Here is a 21,341-nt window from a genome sequence, read left to right on the forward strand (position 1 = left end):
CCACGTTCTGTTTCATTTGAATATATTTATTTATACAAATGCTAACATACCACCATGCTTGAATATATTGGACGAACAATTATGTCGGATTTTCGGTTACACTGCAAATTCAATGTCTATTTTGTTTATTCGTTGAATTGTTCACTTATTCAATACAGTATAATATAACAATGATAACTAACCGTACTTGTTCATGTAAAATCAAATAGATAGTTTGTTATTTTTAGAACTCACATCTGTTTCTTAAAGACAAAACTAATTCAAGCACGGTAAAGGTTTTTTTTAGGACATGATTATGTTGCTTTTATAAGTATATTTACATGCTATATTACTCTTTCTTCAGAAGTCAAAGACAAATGTACTTATTTAGGGGTTGTTAAACACATTCATCAGCATTATGGAACTCGTACTTTAACCTTATATGGACCAATCAAAAACCTACACCAATAAAACTCCCATAATGCAACATCATTTCTTCATTGGTCCATTGGCTCGACTTATTAAGATTTAAAGCTATCATCTTCGTTGTTTTAGGCTATCTCTGAAGTACCTCTCAGATATTAAACATGCTAAAAACTGTTCTACTCGTTTTGGTTCTGGCAATATCAATGATTCAATGTAAGCATGGTAAGTGTTTATTTCTAATGATTTTGTTATAATAATAAAACGATAGATAAAGTAGACAGAGTGAAATGAATAAAAAAAAACCAAGTATCATGATTTATTTTTGTCAAGTATGACACGGTTTTAAAAATATATATGGAATTCACATATGTTTTACACACCACGTACTACCAATTTGTAATACTTTAAAATAAAAAAAAGATATAGTATGATTGGTAATTCGACAACTCCCAGAGAGAATGAACGACAAAATTATATATAACTATAGGTCACCGTACTGCCTTCCAAAATTAGCACAGGCCATATATGTTTCTTTATTAGCAGGCAGTTGTTTCCTTTTATGATAAATTGATGCATTAGATTCTGAAACGCCGATTTATTGAGATTAACTATTTATCATCATCCTTTTTTGGCGGCGAAAACACAAGAACATTACAGTATTTACATTTTCAACAGAAATGTGAAGCACTGGACGATATTCAAAATTTATTGATCTTGTTTTATTTGATGATTTGTGCTTTTCAATTCTTATTTTTCTGTGAAATGATTTGTAGATTTTGGATTGTTGTTTGATTTTTCGATGATTTTCTTCTCGTCGTTATCTTGAATATGTAGTTAAAACAGTTGATATATTAAAGAATAATATATAATATCTGTTAAAGATTTTTGAAGTATAGGGTTTGAAGAAAAGTAGACTTTTTTCATATCATGCTTATATCGATTTTCAAACTTATTTCTTATAAAATTATAGGCAAACAAAACTTTGTATGTACCAAACAAGGCGGATATTGTTCAGACTAGAATACATGTCCTTTCTCAGGAGGCGAGGTGGAAAAACTATCTGTTAGGTACAAGTGTGGGAAAGCATGTTGCAAATGCACTGGTAAGTAATGAAATGTTTTCAGTCATTATCGTCGTTATCATCGTCGTATTCTTTAACCGACCGACATAACTATTGTCAGGGTCTTTATACAAGTGATAGACAAAAAAGCTGTATAACATAATGAAGATATGCTATGTCTTTTTTCAAAAATTCTGAGATGATTGCAAAAAAAGTCTATAAAAACTGCTGAAACAAACGCTCGACTAATAGTATATCAATCAACGGAATCACCGAAAGATAACTGTCAGATTCCTCACTTGAAAAATGCATTTTTCCGACTAAAATATACCAGTCTTATGATTTCATTATTTATCAACAAAACCGGTCGTCACCAAATATGACTTATTTTAAAGAATTGTATTGTAAACATAAATAACACTGAAACGGTGTTCTATACATATAGGTATTAGATTTTCTATTTCTTACAACTAAAGAAAACCACGGTGTATGAGTATTTTGTTCATGAATAGGAGTAGTATCAACATATTGTATTTCAATAAAAACAAAAACCGTCATATATACACAAACTTCATTCGTTTCTCCTATTATGAGGGAAAAGAGAACCAGGAACCTGTTACCTCCAATAAAGAATTGAGTACATCTTATTTTATGATTTAGGTTTTGTTTTCAATCCTTTCATTTGAGTGTACCTTTAGATGACTGATGTTTTTGCTTAATCTTGTTATTTTCTTTTTCTGCCATTTTGATATCTCCATCTGTTTCTCCGAAATATAAATTTAGATATAGTAATTAAAACGTTTAGCTGACTTTACAGAGTTATCTCCCTGTAGTGTTAGGTACCACCTTAAGATACATTAATGTTTTGTTTCATCTCTTATCTTTCTCTGCTGTGAGAAATCTTTTCATCGTGTTCTATTTTATTCCTAGACACATGTCCTGATGGTTCTACATGTACATGTATGAGTGAAGGTGAAACCTGTGATGGTACCAAAGATACAAACGGTTGTTGTGGTAACAGGTTTTGTTACCTACTCCAGTAACGATACCACCACCATGTAAGTTATATGGCTATAACAAATAATGATAACAATAATGATAAAAATGTAAACGAACATGTATTGTAAGCGCAATTGATTGAAAAATAGTACTGTAGACATACATAATCAATTTCGAAATGAATTTATCAAAAAACGCATATTTTTTTTTAGTTCTTCACTGAAATTTCTGCATATGTTTTGATTAGAATAGTTAGCTGAGCGCTGTGGGTTAAGGTGTTGCGCGTAAGTTAAAGTTAACAGCATAATTTTAACACGACGGGTGCCGTATACGGTGCAGGAAATGTTTACCCTTCCGGAGCACCTGATTTCATTCCCGGTTTTAAGTGGAGTTTGTGTTGTTTGTCATTTATTATTTATGTTTACTGTTGATGTAAATGCCCCTTGGTTTCGTGAGTCTTTGTTTACTCCTTGGTTTTGATTGTTAATGTCTTTCGTGCATACAATACACCAATCTTGTTCAGTAACGTCAACAATTACGCTCTAAGTGAGTAAACACAAATGTTGATATGTACTATGCTCAATACTATAAACTGATAGATTGAAATGGGAAGTATTTACAGAATAATTATACATTATGTACAATCATTTTAACAGAAGACCCAAACACTGAGCATGTTGAGATAAGTGGAAATAAACATATCCAAATATATGACGTTAAATTCAGACATATACTAGACAATTTATTGTCCTGTTCAGAAAACGAGCTGCAAATTGGTTCCCCCAAACACAGCTTTTATAAATGTGTCTATCAAGTACATGATTAGCGGTTGTCTCTGGTTGTATCTTCGTATGGTAGTTTTGGAAGATACAAATGATTCAAAAGATTTTAAAGCCTCTTTCAAAAAAATCTCATTTCGTTAAAAGACGTCGTTTTACATGAGCTTTACATATTTACCTATCGATTATATTTAACTCATCGATGTATTATCCATACGCCCATTAATCAATAGCTAAATGTGGTTAAAATGTTGTTTCGAATTGAAATGAAGCTCTTAAAATAAAACCATATTGTCAAGTTCCAAGGTAATAATTTTTAAATCAATACATTTCTGATTTTTTTCACATTTCACAAATTCTTCTGAATGAAACCGAAATTGTAATATTCTTATATATCAATGTTTTAGAATGCTTTTGACTGGAAACGTAGTTTCATAAATAAACTACAACTTCATATTAATTATAAGTTATTCAACTTTAAATTAGTTTTGGATTGTGGATATTGAAATATTTTGGCTTCAAGCAACACTGAAGAGATTTTTTTTGTCAACATTGCAGAAATAACAGTTACATTCGTAATATTATATTAAGTATAGATTTACTGCTACGGTCTGACCATTAAGTATACATGACAACTGGGTTCAAGCAGAAAAGAATACCAGGTACTTATACTTAAATCAAGAACCAATCCAGCAAATGGTAAAAATCTGAAAATTCAAAATAAAATACAATTTATAATGTGTTGAATTTATAATATAATGTATGGAATGTTTACTTTAAGCAATAGCACAGCCATTTTAACGCGAAGGTGAAATTTCCGTTAAATCACGAATAAAGAGTTCAAATATGTGATAAACGGTTTGAAGGCATAACATACAAAGTTATTAATGTAGCTCACGATGTGTTTAGCCACAAATGTTGTCCAAGATGATGTTTGATCATACATTTTCTTCATTTACGTGTAAGAAAGGGAACAAGTACCGATATTTTGAAGTTATTAAACGGTTCAAAGATGAAAAATCATAAGGAATACTTGAACATATTAGGAATATAATCCAAATAAACTATATGTATTGAGGAACAAAGTAACATAGAAGTAACAAATCTATTTTATCGTTTCAGTAATTTCAGTAGTCTCTAAAGACTCTGTTCTGAACCTGATGGCAACAGAGAGAAATTTCTTTAAACATATCTAGTTATAAAAAATGATAAAAAAAATGTATAATATTGTTGTTGTTAATATGACCCATGTTTTTCGAATAAATTTCGACAAAAATAAAACACATAAAAAACGACGTTGATATTTTAAACCTAAAAACCTAAAAACCACAGCACAAAACGTTTAATCTAGAAATTGTCTTAAATGCCGTCTATTGGTTGTCCATCGATAGTATCAGGAAGTTGATGTTATCAAAAAGAAATAAGACAGATACTTTGCAACAGTTGCTGCATTGAATAATGCATTTTTAGAAACAAGCAAATTTTCGTGTAATCGCGAAAATAGCGATTGAGAAGCGGTGTCATTGTCTACTACGTTGACAATGTTGTTCAAGGTTTCAGACTTAACTGTTGTATCCTTTCTCATCTGTACTTTCTGACTTCGAAAATGTCATATCTGCATTTACCTCTACCAGAAGCCAAGCTAACTTAGTTTGTAGTCTGCAGTGATCCCTTGGCTTGTCAGAAAAGAGGTTATGACTGCATTGACTAGGTGTTCTAGCTTTCCTGCATAAAGCCGATGGTTCTCTATGCATTCTGTCTCTTTCCATTAATTAATAAAAGTTCGCCATGATATATCAAGGAGTGCTTAAAGTGGCATTAAAGACCAACAACCATTAATGTTTTATAGCGATTGCAAATCGAAAAAGATAACTGAGGCCTGTCTTATGTACAAGTTATACCTTAAGTCACTTCTTGTGTATGATTGATAGAACAAGTTATATCCTGACGTTACTTCTTGTGTATGATTGATAGTAAAAGGTATATTTGAAAGTAACTTCTTTGGTATGATGGATTGTACAAATTATATCCTAAAGTCTCTTCTTGTAAAGATTGATGGTACAATTGAAATTCTGACGTCACTTCATGTGTATGGTGGATAAAACTTAAGTCACTTCTTATGTTAAATATAAAGAGCGGCGAAAGATACCAGAGGTACAGATATACTCATATATCGAAAATAACTCAACAACGCCATGGCTAAAAAAAACCCCAAAAAACAGACAAATAATAGTACACAAGACGCAACATAGAAAAATAATGTACAATCGTTTGTGTTATACATTATACACTAACAGTCACTTCAAAGCTTAATTTTGCAAACACATTGTCCGAGCAAACGAGGGCAGCCGCTGGAACTGACATACCAGGGATGCATGTTCAACCTATCTGCCAAGTTTAAAATTGGCATCTTTCTTTTTGTGAACAGAAGACATTAAAAATAATCGTAAGAGACACAACATAGAATATGACCAAGACCATACATTGTAGTTCAAGGGAATATCACGGATCGAATAGTATGATTAGCATATATTAACAGTGCTGTCTATTATTATTCAAGTTCAACAAAATCTCTGCTGAGAAAAGATACAACGGTTAAGTCTGAAACCTTGAATAACAGTGTCACCGTAGTAGACAATGACACCGCTTTTCAATCGCTATTTTCTCAATTACACGAAAATTTGCTTGTTTCTAAAAATGCATTTTTCAATCCAGCAACTATTGCAAAGTATATTTCTTATTTCTTTTTGATCACACCACCAAGACCTTCCTGATAAAAAAAAAATACAAGACAAATCAGAAAGGTAGTACGGCGATTTAATCATTGCGCTATCGCAGTTGCTCAAGAGAATGCAAACTTGATACATTTTTTACATTTAAGACTTGGACTGACTTTCCCGCCTAAAATGTTGTTTATACCTCACACTATGCAAGTATTTAGTATACAGGTATCAGCTACTAGTATTATTTATTGCGTTCATTTTTAATGAAAGTCAATAGAGAATTAATTTTATTTTTTTATATTACACTAACTAACTTCAAAATACATTTAAAAAGAGTCTAACATACCGTTTACCCTTTTTTTTTAAGTATTGAATTTATCTTTGTAAAGATTTTATATTTATGGCCTTTATGTTTACGCAATTTTTAGATAAGTAATTATTATTATCGGTCGTTTCACTGTCTATAGCACTATCCCCAGCCCTTAATACAATTGCATATCACGGCTTTATGACGTCAAATAATTTGACCCGGCCTCAATAACTATGACCCAGACTTATCTGCGACGTCATAATGTTTACCTGACGTTGATAAGTTTGACCCAAAGCTATCATGGCATCTTCCGGTTGCTGGTTAAACTAAGAAAATACTTTAACAAGACGCAAATACGTCCCGATAAATCGATTATCAGCTGCGAGTCACAATATGAAGCTTTTTGTCGAGTGAGCGCAGCGAATATAAGGGGAGAACAACGACACAACAGAAACACAACATTGAAATGCCTTCATATTGTGTAATCAGTACTTATTATACAATATGTATAAGAGCGCAGTATATAATATTAAAATTACCCTAAGCGATTTACAACACATATGCATTCATACATATATATATATAAGTATTAACAAAAAAAAAAAATAATTACGTCACCTTGTCAAAAACAAAGTAAATGAAAAGGTGAAGGTCAAAGTATGCATTAGTTTAGCCATGAATAGTACTGCATATATATTAATGTAGGACATGTAGTTGAAATTATGGAAGTCATTTTCAAAAATGTGGTTTAAATTTAGGATCAGTTCGTTGATTGTTAGTTATTACGGCAATAGCAAACGAGGGATTGAAGAAGTTCAAAAGATAATGGGTTATAAAAGAATGATGGGTCATTTAGAATAATGTTTAACCCGCTTAATTAAAACGAAATCACACAACTGAGAAAGGAATTAAGTTTACAAATTTTTTAGTTTGTATTTTTTTTATATATATATTTCAAAATATTGTGTTTTCTATCGACATAAATTTTTAAAGTTCCGTAGATAATATTTGCTCGTTTTTTTTTTTCTTTTTTTTTCTGTGGTAACCATTCATCGAATAAGGAATATGTTTATCTCATACATAAGCCTCGTCCCGTATGCATAAAACATATTAATTGATGTGTCCCTTTAATTTAGATTTCACTAAGAATTCCCTTAGTTAAATAAAATTCATAAGTCATATGTCTAAAATTACTGAAGTCTTCACTTTAGGAATACTTAAATCGGAATCTTTCTCTAATTACCGTTTGCTATATGTTAGCTCATCGCATGTAATCATCCTTGTAAAAGTTTGTTTTGATTATTAATGTTGATTGACCAATACACATTTTATTAAGACCTTGGGTTGAATTGATATTGGCGTGTAAAACAATCAAAAAATACGTAACCAATTATAAAGGTCACGTCAAGAGAACGAGGCACTCTCTCTACACGAGGCATCTGTATTAACGTCCCCATTCTGAACGGACGTGGCTGCGAACTTATACATCCGGCACAGTCAAACGGACGCCAAGTGTTTTACTGCCTGTCGGCAGAATATCAATCTGACCGTATTTATATTCACTAGTCACCCATGGGGATATGGGGGATAGAAGGTAATAACAATAAGTACAGAAAATTTCATTAGGAGAGATTCTAAAGAGATCAAAAGGCGTGGGGGCTACTTATGCATGGAATGATAAAAGTTAGAGGGGCACTAGCTACGAGATATATAAAAAATCTAATATATTATTTTTCTTTGCACAATCATAAAAGAAATGCAAATAGTGAAATAATAATTCGCTTTTTGCAGCCAGTATGGTTCAATTTTGTCAAAATAAGCTAAAAAAACGCTGATTATGAATTATTCACTTGCCACTGAATAATTCGACCTCATTGAATCCGTATTCATGTGAACTTTTAACCCCTTAGCCTGAGATGGATAACACTTGAAGTATATGTGTAAAGTTATTTACAGGAAAAGAATGTCAACATTGAAAGTGAAACAAATAAAAGGTTAATCATTGATTGACTGATTCGATCCACAAAAAAATCATTCTTATACAGGTAAATACAATGATAAACATTTATTTTCATCTATAATATGAAATTAAATAGACCTAGAATAATTCAACAGCACGAGTTTGCTTAATCTATTCATATCTGTATTTATGTTTACATCGCTTATATGGTCATCGGATGACTTTATATGTCAACTCGATAATTAATTAGATGGCGTTTAGACTGAAATACACACGAAACGAAGCTACGTTTTTTAATGCCCGTGCCCTGTTAAGGGAGTTCGCTTCTCAGTTTCAAAGTAATTAACTTTTCAAAACACTAGTTTATATTGATAAGGGATTAATAAAGGAATCCAAAGAGCAAAAAAAATATATAGGTCACCGTGCTTGTTTTCGTGATATTAGCCATTGAAATTTTGGCGGGCAAATATTCTCTCTTGGCTTTTCATAGCTTTATCATTGACAAGTTGAAGTTCTCAAAAACTGTTAAAAAGTAATTAAAATTTTATAAGACTTTTACAGATGGCTTATCATTATACATGTAAAAGATTTACAAAAAGAAAAATGAGGGTCACCGGGCAAATTTTTTCAAGGCATTCAAATGGATAAAACCAGAGGATTCCAAAAATCTGACAAAAAATCCAAAACATGACAAGCCAGCTTCCTTAATTGTTTATTTTAGACTTTTAATAGTTTGGATAAATGTTTTACTTTGTTATTAATCAAACATGAAAATTTGATTAAAATTGGTGAACATGAATTTAAAAGCTAGTGCCCCTTTAAAATATCAAAAGAAGTTGAAATTAATCACTACCATTTTTTTTATTTCGATTTAAATCAAACTTTTTTTCACTTACCTTCTGGCAACCATTATAAAGAGGGTTAGGATCAATTTTCCATAAATTTCAATCAAAACAGGGTCATTTTTAAATTAAAGTCCTCCAATCTTGACTAGAACACACATTATCCGTTCTTATGTTTACTGTAAAATATTATCATCATCATAGCATATATCAGAATATTTCAAGTTCGTTTGAAAGTTAGCGATGCATTTAGATGACTTAAAACCGTATGCACTCTTTCTAGATTTAAGAAAAAATTAAGCAGACATACAAATTTAGTCGAATTCTTCGAATAGACCATGCTTTATTTAGATTGAATGCGGTTTAGATATTATAAGTATGGTATATCGACTTCGAATTCCACGGAGTAGGTCTTAAAAACTTTTTGATTTTGTACCAGTGAGTGCAACAAATTCATGGAAAATTTGCCCTTTATCTTTAGAACAAAACAACATATTTGAAAATTAAACCGATGTCCCCAGTTCCTCCAGTAAACAGGATTTTGCATGCCGAAAGACCATAATCGCTCCCTTTTTTCCCTCTTTTGTACTAACAATCGATACCAGACGGTGTATTTTAACTAAAACGTTCAATTTTATCTATGTAAGAATGCATGAACAGGGGAATTAAAAGAAAAATAATTGAATGAATTCCGTGAGTGTAAAAACTGTGAGTATTGTATGATTACATAATAGCGAGATTGAAACATAAGGGTAGAATGAAATTGTTTAATTTTCCTCTGTTATCCTTGGTTTTTATGATTATACGTGAATTTAAGAAAATTCTAATTTTCATTAATATTGAGCAATAAACAAACGAAATATTACTGATATAGTTATTGATGATTAAAGAACAACGAATGATTTCTATTAATAACAACCAAGAGAGCAAAGCACTATCATGATCAAAACTCGTAAATTTTTTATTTTATATATGAACGTGGTAAAGATTTTATATTTTGAAGACATTTCTTTTTTACATAATTATACGCACAGTTAAATAAAGGCAACAGTAGTATACCGCTGTTCAAACTCATAAATCCATGGACTAAAAAAAAATCGGGGTAACAAACTAAAACTGAGGGAAACGCATTAAATATAAGAGGAGAACAACGACACAACACTACAATGTAACACACACAGAAACGGACCAAGCATCAGACAAAATTCCACGAGAATAACAAATATAACATCAAAATCAAATACATGAATTAGGGATAGACAAGTACCGTGACACGTCTTATCGCAATGTCAATTTACACTCAAAAATAAGAGAAAACAAACTACGCAACGTTAGATTGTAACACACACAGAAACGAACTATAATATAACAATGGCCATATTCCTGACTTGGTACAGGACATTGTTAAAGGAAAAAATGGTGGGTTGAACCAGGTTTTGTGGCATGCCAAACCTCGCACTTTAATGGCAATGTTAAAAACTATTGTTATACTGTATTGTTATGTCGTTTTTAAATTTCCATTAAATTGTTATGATTCGGCAATGTATCCGTAATAAAAAAAAGACATATTTGTACTTATTATCAAGTATGTAACTGAATTTCATTGAAGTAAAATGACAAAGGATTAGGGGCAATAAGGCCCTTTTTTGGCCCAAAATTTACTGCAAATTTAAAAGTTATCATAATTATTCTTTAATTACTGAAAACTTGACTCAGGTACAAAGTCTTCAAAAAAAAAAAAAAAAAAAAAAAAAAATCAAATTTGACATTGAACGAGTTACCATGGCAACAAATCATGACTTAATTTGCATATTGTGCAAAATGTTGTGATTTTCAATGTTTTTCATAAAATTTTAAGTATATTTTAGATTGAAAAAGTAGGTGCGCACCCGAGAAACAACTTTATATTTAGTGGGATTATGTCAATAGTTATAATAAAGCTTCTGTTAAATTATTTTGTTGTTTCCTGGCTGCGCACGATGTTTCCACAATGGAAATAAAGTTAGAAAACTGCATAAATTCTGTATTTTTCATCATTTTTGTGAAAACAGTACATATTATGACGTAATTGTGGCGTCATCAGATAAAAATCTTTATATTTTTTATTTATGTTTCTCCACAGTATGCATTTTTTAACACTATGTGCCAATTTGAAATAGTTATCAAATGTTTTATTTTCTTGGGCCAAAACCAGACATTAATGCCCCGCCCCTACTCCTTAGGACCACACCTCCATTTACATAGTAATTTACAAATATAGGGGGAGCGTTCAGATAAAAAAAAAAACATGTCTTACCCCGCCGCATTTTTTGCGCCTGTCCAAAGTCAGGAGCTTCTGGCCTTTGTTAGTCTGGTTTGATTTTTAATTTTAGTTTCTTGTGTTAATTCGGAGTTTATTATGACGTCCATTATGACTGAACTAGTATGCATATTTGTTCAGGGGCCAGCTGAAGGACGCCTCCGGGTGCGGGAGTTTCTTACTACATTGAAGACCCATTGGTGGCCTTCGACTGTTATCTGCTCTATGGTCGGGTTGTTGTCGCTTAGACACATTCCCCATTTCCATTCTCAATTGCATGCATTTGAGCAGATGCAATTAATCTAATGAATGAATTAACATTTTGTTTGCAAAAGCATAAATAACTTGCTATGACAATAAATAGACAGGTATATACAATGTGACAAAACGACATATAGTAGAGAACGACACATAATGTAATAAAGGTAGTCTACAATCAATTTACAATACATGATCTAATTTCCCATGCATGTTTTAGATAGTTACACAATTTAATTGTAATTGATTTAAAGTTTGCTTGAACAAATGTAAAAGTTTTAAAGTATTTGGTCAAGAACAATATTTTGGCAGAATGTCTTTTTAAAATCAATTAAATTGCCAAGAAAAAACTAAAAAAAAAAACAAAAAATGTCAAAATAACATACAGAATAGGAAAACTAGAAAACCGCAGAAAAATTATATCGACAGTTTTGTATTTCATGTGTTGCTTCATGTCAATTAATTGCATCAGAGCAGTACCAGGTTCAACCCACCATTTTTTCATTAAAAATGTCTTGTACCAAGTCAGGAAAATGGCCATTGTTATATCATAGTTCGTTTCTGTGTGTGTAACATTTTTACGTTGTGTTTCCTTTGTGTCATTTGTTTTCTCCTATTTTTGAGTGTGAATTCACTATACTATAAAACGTGTCACGGTACTTTTTTATCCCAAATTCATGTATTTGGTTTTAATGTTATATTGGTTATTCTCATCGGATGTTGTCTAATGCTTAATCCGTTGCTGTATATGTTACATTTTAATGTTGTGTCGTTATTCTCCTCTAATATTTAATGCGTTTCCCTCAGTTTTAGTCTGTTACCCCGATTTTGTTTTTTGTCCATAGATTTATGAGTTTTGAACAGCGGTATACTACTGTTGCCTTTATTTATTCAATTTGTTTGACTGTGGTCGATACCTCTGTTGGTCGAAGAAATGATTATATCATCGTTAACATAAGTATGTTGTTATTAAAATTATCGCCTGTAGAAAGTAATGTTATATTTCTATTTTAAGTGTTCATAATGAGAACAAGATAAACGTCCTTTGACTTTGGTTGTCAAGAACGTTCACACGTACATCATCATCATGCAATTCCTTTGTTAATGAAGTATGGACCAATCAAACACTCACAACAATAACAATCCCATAATGCAACATAATTTCTGCAGTGGTCCATTGATCAGACTCCTTTAGATGTTTAAGCTATAACCATCGTCGTTTCACGCATTCTCTGAATTACCGTTCACGTAGCTAACATGGGAAAAACTACTCTGGTGGTTTTGTTTGTGGCAATAACAATGATTAATCAGTATAAAGGTAAGTGTTAATTTTTCAGGACTTTTTAATAATAATAAAAGAAGTTTACAAATATACATCGATGTAGGTAGAGGTTGTTACATTCGCATACCTCAAATTTGTAAAACTTCCATGTTCAATTTCTCAACGGCCGTTAAATAATTGATAGTCTTTGAGGGATATGCCTTTTGGGGTGTGTCGTGTAGTTTATTTGTTATATTTTTGTGAAGTGATTTTGTGGATTGTTTCTTGTTTTCGACGCTTTACTTCTGGTTTGAAAGATAATGAATTTAGCCAAAATTGGAATTCTATCGAAAGGAAAGTGTTGTTCAGTATGGCTTTTCTAAAACCTATCAATTTGATGGGTGAAAAAATTATTTTCATCCTATTTTTACGAAACACTAACACATTACTGTGTCAAAATGTTCTTCAACATAAATTGTTAACACATAGCACATTTATAATTTATTTTATTGTTGTGAAATAATTAAAAGTCTTTAAAAAAATTGATTTTTTTTTTGGGGGGGGGAGGGTCTTATTGCTATTTTTTTATAAGTGATTTTGTGATTTTTTTTCGTCGTTTTATCTAGTTAAAGCAGTGATTCATTTTACAAGAATATAATATGTTACATATTAAAGATTTTTATTTACCTAACTCTAAAATAATTTGTTATGAAATTACAGGCGAACCGAACGTTGCATGTACCGGTCGAGGTGGATATTGTTCCGATTCTAATAGATGTTCATCATCAGGAGGTTATGTGGAAAAACTAACTTTTAAGTGCAAATGTGGTATTGCATGTTGCAAATGTACTGGTAGGTAACGAACTCATTTAAGCAATAATATTTCATGTATACCGACTGGTATGATTATTGCTCAGGCCTATTTGCTAGTCATGAATACAAATTTGAGAGAAAAAAAAACTGTACGCATACGCAAAATTGATTCATTTGGAAAATATTCTGTGTGGTCCAAATTTTCAACAACTATTCTGAATGAATTGAAAATAAACTAAACATAGATACCAGGACTAAATTTTGTATATACACCAGACGCGCGTTTCGTCTTCAAAAGACTCATCAGTGACGCTTGAATACAAAAACGTTAGAAAAAAAAAAATAAAGTCCAAAGTTGAAGAGCATTGAGATTCAAAATTCCTAAAAGTGTTGCCAAATACAGCTAAGGTAATCTATGCCTGAGGTAGAAAAGCCTCATTATTTCAAAAAATTCAAAATTTTGTAAACAGTTAATTTATAAATATAACAATATCAATGATAATTCATGTCAGCACAAAAAGTGCTGACTACTGGGCTTGTGATACCCTCGGGGAAATAAATCTCCACCAGCAGTGGCATCGACCAAGTAAATAAGTTCCATGACATAGAATATTTCGAAATACTTTTTTTTCACAAATATATCTAATAAATCATTGTGAATACACATACAGATCTTGTGTTTTTTTCCTTCCTTTTTTTATACATGACTTTTCCTGAATCCACTCCGCTATCGATATGATCATATGATCCGTGTTCCATTTATAGTTGGTCACGGTGCTTCTTCATCAAACATGTGAGAATAGACTTTATTTCTCTACACTATAAATTAATCATCGTGAAGGTACATGTATATCTTGTTTTTTGCATAATGTTTGTGAATCACACAATATGAAATCTAAATATACCGTATATTACATGTCGTGACTTGACCTATCATGGTTTACTTTTATGACTTGTTTCTTTCAACGCTATTCCCTATGTACAATTTCATTCTTTAATTGACCCTTTTTAATTTTTTTCATTCCAGCGTCACTGATGAGTAGTTTGTAGACGAAACGCGAGTCTGGCGAACACATTTGTAATCATGGTATGTTTTATGGGTTTATTACATATAACTCATCATACATGTAGATACCAGGAATAACATTTAACGCGCGTTTCGTCTACAAAAGACTCATCAGTGACGCTCGAATAAAAAATCTTATAAAGGCCAAATAAAGTACGAAGTTGAAGAGCATTGATACCACTATAAGGATGTCACAAGTAGAAATGGATTTGATTATCTATTCCTTAGCAATGCAGGAAAACCCCGGGGAAGTTTGTTTTATGATTAAAACACATATCAACAACGCATCTTATAGCAATACAAACGAAAACCGTCCCATATCAACAAACTTCACTCAAACAGGTATTCCATTATTTCTCCGTATTCGAGTTATAATAAATGTATCAGAATATGTTTATCCACCTAAGCAATTGATTACATCTCTGTTTACGATGAAAGTCTTTTTTTCGATGAAACTCTAGAGCACTGGTTTATTAGACTTTTGTAACCCTTTTTTGCCAGTTTGGTATCTCTGCTTCTTTAAAATATGAATTTAAATTTCTTTTTAATTTATCACAAAGCAGTCTCTGCTGTGATCAACCTGTTAATCACTCATCCGTTTATTCATAGACACATGTTCTGATGGTTCTACATGTATGAATGACGGTGAAACATGTAATGGAATAAAAGATACAAACGGATGTTGTGGCACCAGGTTTTGTTGTACACCTATTATGAAAACAACACCTGAACCAACGACACCTATAATAACAACAACACCTATTATGACAACGACACCTGAACCGTGTAAGTAATTTACATGTAGCTTTCACAGATAATAAAAAAAATGATATGCGGAACATTTATAATTAATCATAATTTACTGAAAAATAGTCTACTTTCTAATCTTTGAAAAGTTCCAACAGAATCGATTATACATGATCCTAGGTTTTTATCAATTAAAAGTTGTACGTCTCAAAACGTCCCGAAAGATCGACCTCAGGTGATCCATGATCCTGGGTCGTTATCACTGAGAAGGTTGACGTTATGGGTGTTGCAGTTCTAGTTCGTTTTATAAGCTCTAAAAATGAAAACACGTTATCAATTTCATGCGTCCGAAGTGATTTTTGGATTTACCTTCATCAGGAACGCTCAACGCCGAATATTTGAAAGGCAAGGACATATAAGAACCGGAAACATTGAAGAGCTATAAACCAAAAATCTAAATATTCAATATAAGGTCGTCAGTTATAGCAAAAAATATAGACCATTTGAAATAAATGATAATGACAACTACTAACTTAAAATCAGAAATATGAGAATAACATGACTTATCCAACTCGGGTTCATTTTTTTTTTGGGGGGGGGGGGGGGTGACTTTTTAATAAGATGAGAACAAATGGGCTGATATTGATACAAAATTATAAATCATTTAATATGTGATATGTCTACTGGTTGACTGTAAGTTGTTGAGGGTTTCATCAGACCCGTAGTTCAACACTTCTAGACTGGCATGACAATATGGATATATTGGTTTTATTGAAATTTGTTGTAGTTATAAATAAAATAACAAAAAAATATTTTTGAATAAAACAAAATGTGTCTCTCTCATACACCGCTCTTAATCCATGTCCGCGTTTGTAAATACAATGGTACTTTTTAATATAATAGTTTTCAAAAAATGTATTAAGATTTTGAAATTTCAAATCTTATGACTTCCAATTTCACTGAGGAGACATTAATTGAAGAAATGCACATCGGAAGCTGTGCAAACAGGTTACGTGCCGTTACTGTTATTAAATTAAGTCAATAAGATAAAAAGCAAGTCATCAAGTGTGTTATTTTACAGGTGTACCAAACTGTGCTGGGACTTGTAGGAACAAGTGTATACGTGGTGAAGATTTTTCTTATTCAGGATGCTGCGGATTGAAATGTTGCATGTAAGTTTAAGTTAGGGTGGTACAAATTATCTTGACTAAAGTCAATTTGGCTCGTTTAATTTTCATAAAATTTTATAAATACATATAATTTGACCTTTTGACAAAAGTATAAACATTTCAGAAATTTGAATCACACACTTCATCGAAAAAAAATCACTGTTCAGAAACGAGCCGCAAATTGTCTCCCAAATCTTTGTTAGTTAAAAAAAAAATTAAAAATATGCCTGTCATAAACATCGATCATTAGCGGTTGTCTATTACCGTATCTTCGTGTGGTAGTTTTAGGAATTGAAGATTATTCAAAACCTTAGAAGGCCTCGGTTGAAAAAAATCACATTTGGTTTAAAGCCGTGGTTATTTAAAGTTTGACATAATCGTTGTATTATCCATATCAATTAATAGCTGAATCGAGTATTTCGTTCAAATGATGTATAGAAACAAAAATTACAAATAAAGCTCTGATTAAAATAAAACGACATTTTCAAGTTCCAAAGTAATAATTTTATATCAATACAATTCACATTTCACCAGTTACCCCGAATGAAACCCTGTTATTTGTAATTTTCTCGGTTTTACATGTATTGGTTCAACGTGTCAATATGCTTTTGAATTGAAAAGTGTGTGCAAAGCCAAACTACAAATTTATATAAAAGTCATTTCTTCGACAAGTTATGCATGTTTAAAATTCAATCAAAACAAGCTTAATAAAATGCTTGATTTTTTTGTTTTAGTTTAAACGTAAATACTTAATTTACTTTATAGTCATTGATAAACTATATATATTATGAACTGCATGTCCTTAAACGTTTGATGAGCTCTTCATATTTTAATGTTGTTTTTTTTTTTTTATTTTCAAATTTTTGGGCTTCAAGCAACACTGCAAACATTTTAAATTAGCATTCGCACCCATTGCGCTGAGTGCAGTAAAATTTTAACAGGTACAGTTATTATAAATTAACGAAAACAATCTTTTTATTTCAGTTATAATGATGACTGAAGAAAAAGTTTATTGGAGAACAATTACTGTATGTGTAACAGTTAAAATAAAATGATTAAAAATGGTATAATATTGTTGTTGTGCGTAAAAAAATCCGCATAGAAACCACAGGGATACTTCAAACTCAAAACGCACAGATACAAAACGGTTCATCTAGAAATAATCGTATGCCGTTTATTGTTGTCCATTGCTACGTCCTTCTTTGCCATATTTTACTTCTAAAATGCCATACCGTATTTCGTTTCAAGCTACAGTGATCTCACACTGGTGTTGTGAGTTTGATTGCCAGTTTGGGATAAGGTTAGTTTGACTCATATCTTAACTAAATAGGTTTGCTAGTTTCCCATTAGAAAGTTCTTTTCGGGCATTCCGACCATCTCTTCTAATAAAAGTACTGCCCACAATGATATACACACTAGTGGTGAAAGCGAAATTTATGACCAATAAAAAATAAAGGAATTATAGTAATGATAGCTGAGACCTATCTGAGTACAAGTAATGCTATAAGTCTCTTCGTGATTGTGATGGACAGTACACGTTATATCATTACGTTACTTCTTGTGTAAGTTATATTCTTATGTCACTCTTGTGTATGATTAATAGTATAAGTTATATTTATACGTCAACACTTGTGTATGATTGATAGTACAAGTTATATTCGTACGTCAATACTTGTGTATGATTGATAGTACAAGTTATATTCTTACGTCAACACTTGGATATGATGGATAGTACTAATTATATTCTTACGTCAACACTTGTGTATGATTGATAGTACAAGTTATATTCGTACGTCAACACTTGGATATGATGGATAGTACTAATTATATTCTTACGTCAACACTTGTGTATGATTGATAGTGCAAGTCATATATCACCCCTAGTTTTTGGTGGGGTTCGTGTTGTTTATTCTTTAGTTTTCTATGTTGTGTCATGTGTACTATTGTTTGTCTGTTTGTCTTTTTCATTTTTAGCCATGGCGTTGTCAGTTTATTTTAGATTTATGAGTTTGACTGTCCCTTTGGTATCTTTCGTTCCTCTTTTATATGCTTACGTCAACACTTGTGTATGATTGATAGTACAAGTCATATTCGTATGTCAACACTTGTGTTAGATCGATAGTACAAATTATATTATTACGTCAACACTTGTGTAGAATGGATAGTACAAGTTATATGCTACGTCAGCAATTGGATATGATGGATAGTACAAATTATATTCTTACGTCAACACTTGTGTATGATGTATAGTACAAGTAATATGCTACGTCAACAATTGGATATGATAGATAGTACAAATTATATGCTCACGTCAACACTTGAGTTAGACCGATAGTATAAGTAATATTCGTACGTCAACACTTGTGCATGATGTATATTACAAGTTATATTCTTACGTCAACACTTTTGTATGATGTATAGTACAAATTATATTGATACGTCAACACTTGTGTATGATTGATAGTATAAGTTATATTCGTACGTCAACACTTGTGTATGATGTATAGTACAAATTATATTCTTACGTCAACACTTGTGTATGATTGAAAGTACAAGTGTTACCATAAAATCACTTGTTACAAGTTATATATTGAACTCAATTCTTGTGTATGATGGAATGTACAAGTTTCACCCTAAAGCCACTTCTTGTGTATGATTGATAGAACAAGTTATATAATAAAATCACTTCTTGTGTATGATTGATAGAACAAGTTATATAATAAAAAAATATTGTGTATGATTGAAAGTATACAAGTCTTACCCTAAATTCACTTCTTGTGTTTGATTGATAATACAAGTTATATTCTTACGACAACACTTGTGTTTGAAAGATAGTACAAGTTTCACCCTAAAGTCATTTCTCGTGTATGGTGGATAGTAGAAGTTATATGCTACAAGTCTGTGCGTCCGTCCGTTCGTTCGTTCGTCTGTCCCGCTTCAGGTTGAAGTTTTTGGACGAGGTAGTTTTTGATGAAGTTGAAGTCTAATTAACTTGAAACTTAGTATACATGTTCCCTATTATATTATTTGCCTAAATTTAATCCCATTAGAGTTTTTGCTCATTTTCATGGTCCACTGAACATAGAAAATGGTGGTGCGGATTAGGCATCCATTTACTATGGACACATTCTTGTTATTAGTTATTTCTACCTGCTAGCATTGTTTACATAATTATTTCAACTAAACGTTGTAAATAACGGTTATAAAGATTTTTTTAATATCTTCCAAATTACACGGTGTGGGAATATTGGTTTTGCTAGCTATAAATTGAGCTTTATTCCACCAACATAAGTAAATGTATGCACCATACAGTGGAGATCACTTCTAACCTCTCATTAGAACTGTAAGGAGAACTGTCATAGAACTGTTCTAACCTGTCCTAGAACAGTTCTACCTAGAACAGTTCTACCCTAGAACTGTTCTAAGTAGAACTGTTAGAATCAGTTCTAGGTAGAACTGACTAAATCAGTTCTAGGTAGAACTGTCAGGATCAGTTCTAGGGTAGAACTGTCTAAATCAGTTCTAGGTAGTCCTGTCCATATCAGTTCTAACCGTAGAACTGTCAGCAGAACTGACTAAATCAGTCAGGACTGTAGAACAGTTCTAAACTGACGTCACTGCAGTAAGGTCACTTTAGAATTTAGAAGAAATAAATCACTTCCAATTACTTTGCTATATAATAGCAGATTTTCTATATTTCTTTCTGATCATACGTTACATGTAAAAATATCGAAGTGAATAGGAGGTTATCCAACTCATCGGAGAAATATTTTTATAAGATTGCATAGGAAACATCATTGTTTACGTTTCTTCGTTCCCCGTTTTTAACAGTCTCTTCATACATGTCATAAATATATCTCTGCATTTAATTCATGGAATTTTAATCTTAATTTACCTTGTTTGCCTTGGATTTACATTCATTTAAGATTCTGTTTTGACAAATGTTCATACGAAAATTGTACAGTGGATGAATTATGGGATATTAATGATAAAAGTGTTGTATTATAACGTAAAAAAACTATATATACATTTGCACCATCTCGTCAATTTAGCCAAACTTATCCATAACGATTATAAATGATATCTGGGAGTCTGAAACTCAGAAAAAATATACTCATCTGAACATGAATGAAGCATTTGCCACTGGACGTTCGACTACAAACAAAATCATGCATTTTTCTTTGCCTTCTTCCGTTTGTCTTCAAATTATATTAACAGTATACTATTCCAAGAAGAGAACTTCCCATACATGTACTTTTTATTTTAAAATAAAGTATATGAATCAGTCATGTGAGTGTTGGATGATGCCGTAAAATAGTTTTGTTTAAAAAAAAACATCACAAACTAACTGACTTAAAAAGTCACTTTAGTGACGGTTCATTATTATGGATACAGAGAGAAAATAAGGGTGCGCTAAATTTTTAGATATGGTATAAATACATCTTACCGCTATTTGTCTGCCATTACTGGATATCGCACAGGTTCCCGTAAAAATTTGACATCATAAAACAAAATATCTGACGCCACAATGGAAAAGTGATTGTTGTATGCTTCAAAAGTTCAAGAGGCCGGGTCAGCCAGGATTAGCAATATAGGTGTATTGTGTTCCAAAGTTGGTGTCATTTTTATCATACGATCCGTCCTGACATA

The 21,341-nt window shown here is 31.7% G+C and overlaps 1 protein-coding gene across 1 annotated transcript; it reads left to right on the top strand.

The window, feature by feature from the left end:
* Positions 1-12,794: 12,794 nt before the first annotated feature.
* LOC143043580 (uncharacterized) lies at positions 12,795-17,761 on the top strand. The gene is made up of 5 exons (XM_076215825.1): positions 12,795-12,953; positions 13,617-13,748; positions 15,385-15,561; positions 16,604-16,694; positions 17,676-17,761. Exons 1-5 carry the CDS (start codon positions 12,893-12,895, stop codon positions 17,689-17,691), a joined length of 477 nt encoding a protein of 158 aa, XP_076071940.1. The 5' UTR covers positions 12,795-12,892; the 3' UTR covers positions 17,692-17,761.
* Positions 17,762-21,341: the final 3,580 nt, after the last annotated feature.

The sequence above is a fragment of the Mytilus galloprovincialis genome, chromosome 8 (genome assembly GCF_965363235.1).
Source record: "Mytilus galloprovincialis chromosome 8, xbMytGall1.hap1.1, whole genome shotgun sequence".
Taxonomy (NCBI): Eukaryota; Metazoa; Mollusca; class Bivalvia; order Mytilida; family Mytilidae; genus Mytilus; species Mytilus galloprovincialis.

What these genes read in the sequence shown, in the direction of transcription:
- LOC143043580 (XM_076215825.1), top strand. Translation starts at nt 12,893, where the DNA reads ATGGGAAAAACTACTCTGGTGGTTTTGTTTGTGGCAATAACAATGATT. An exon ending in TGCATGTTGCAAATGTACTG is followed by an intron (nt 13,749 to 15,384) that starts GTAGGTAACGAA and finishes GTTTATTCATAG; the next exon opens with ACACATGTTCTGATGGTTCT. An exon ending in GACAACGACACCTGAACCGT is followed by an intron (nt 15,562 to 16,603) that starts GTAAGTAATTTA and finishes GTTATTTTACAG; the next exon opens with GTGTACCAAACTGTGCTGGG.